This window comes from Gavialis gangeticus, unplaced genomic scaffold (genome assembly GCF_001723915.1).
Source record: "Gavialis gangeticus isolate Ggan-Ray unplaced genomic scaffold, GavGan_comp1, whole genome shotgun sequence".
Taxonomy (NCBI): domain Eukaryota; kingdom Metazoa; phylum Chordata; order Crocodylia; family Gavialidae; genus Gavialis; species Gavialis gangeticus.
In genome coordinates this window covers 20,610,904-20,612,394 of record NW_017729032.1, presented here as the reverse complement: position 1 = coordinate 20,612,394, position 1,491 = coordinate 20,610,904, and the positions used below count along the sequence as shown (strand labels likewise).

At 59.3% G+C, this 1,491-nt stretch overlaps 1 protein-coding gene across 1 annotated transcript in view; it reads right to left on the bottom strand.

The window, feature by feature from the left end:
* MED17 (mediator complex subunit 17) overlaps positions 1-1,433 on the bottom strand; it is a 48,292-nt gene extending 46,859 nt beyond the window's left edge. Inside the window, exon 1 of the mRNA XM_019524834.1 lies at positions 1,241-1,433. Within this exon, the coding sequence (XP_019380379.1) occupies positions 1,241-1,285 (45 nt within the window). The 5' untranslated portion in view covers positions 1,286-1,433. The remainder of the gene's footprint in view (positions 1-1,240) is intronic.
* Positions 1,434-1,491: the final 58 nt, after the last annotated feature.

The following is a 1,491-nucleotide window of genomic DNA, read 5'->3' as shown; positions in this document are numbered from 1 at the left end:
CCCCCCCCCCGTGCTGGTTTGGGACTGTGCTGCACGTGGTGCTCACTCTGGCTGGATTGGAACGTGAGCTGCATGCAATGCCGGTTTCAGCTGGTCCTGGGTAGTCAACACGTGCAACATGGGTCCTGGAACGACTGGAGTGGGCACCGAGTTCAGTACGGTCTAGAATTGGCCTAGTGGGCACTGGATCCAGCCTTACAGGGAGGGCCCTGGACTGACCCCATACACGTGCTGTATACAGTGTGGGCCCTGGAGTTGGCATTGCATGCAGTGCATGTTCTGGGTCCTGTGTGTAGGGCCAGTCTGGCACGTGCCAAGTGTGGGTCAGCTGTACATCCAGGGCCAGCACCAGGGCCCAGATGATAGGATTCCAGAGGCTGGATCTGGCAGGTGGGCTGCATCTGACACCCCTGCAGTTGCAGAGTCATGCCACAAAACTCTATGAAGCTACTTTTCTAATTGAAAAGGGATCTGAAAACAAAACAGCAACCTGCATGACCTCACAGTGCAGCAATTCATCATGTGCATCTGGCTGAGGCTCAAGTCATGCTCCCTGTGCCACATACAAGCCAGCTATTTGCTACAAAAGGCAGGGCTACCATGTTTCCAGATCCAGAAAAGAGGACACCTGCCATGCATCCCTGCTGGAGGGGCAGGCAACCCCTCACCCCCCTACCCTGTTGCAGCCCCCGCCCCCCTGCCCTGACCAAAGGTCTGGGATTTTGCTTTGGTCTGCAGCTTTGGTCTGCAGGTGGAGCAGGGGGAGGCAACTGGAGGCAGCAGGGAGCACCATATCTGCACCCGCCTCTGCAGCTGCAGGCAGGTACATCTGTGCTCCCGGCTGCCTCCGATTGCCCTCTCCCTGCTCCCACAGTGGAGCAAAGCACAATCCCGGACCTTTCGTCAGGGCAGGGGGGTGGGGGCTGCAACAGGACATTTGGGCAGATGTAAAAAAACACCCCGACAGCGATCAGAGAGCTCAAGAAGAGGAAAACCTGGACATACGGTAACCTTACCCAAAGGTGCTGCAGGATGAGGAACGTCCTGCTAGCGACAATGCACCAGTGGAAAGCGCCCAGTGCAGCCAACCCCAGCAGGATCACTAGGGATGGGCAAAAGGGACACCTGCCCCAGGCACCAAGTTAGAAGGGCAGCAGAACTGGCAGTGAGCTCCAAAACCACCTGGGCTTCAGGACCAAGCACCGGGGCAGGCAGAGCGCAGGTGCAGAGGTAGCCGTACCTGCTTGGGGGGAGGTGGGTCCTGCACGACGGGGTCTAGGGTCATGAACTTCTTGTCCTTGAGGATGCTGAGCACGTCGTAGAGCACGCAGGTCTCCGTCAGTGCGCTGCGCAGGCTGTTCCGCACCGAGTCCCAGGGCCACAGGGACGGCTGGAACTTCACCAACCCTGGTACATGCGCGGGAGAAGCGAACGCTCAGGGCCCAGGCGTCGCCTAGGAGACCGCCCCCCCCCCCGGCCATCGCCTAGGAG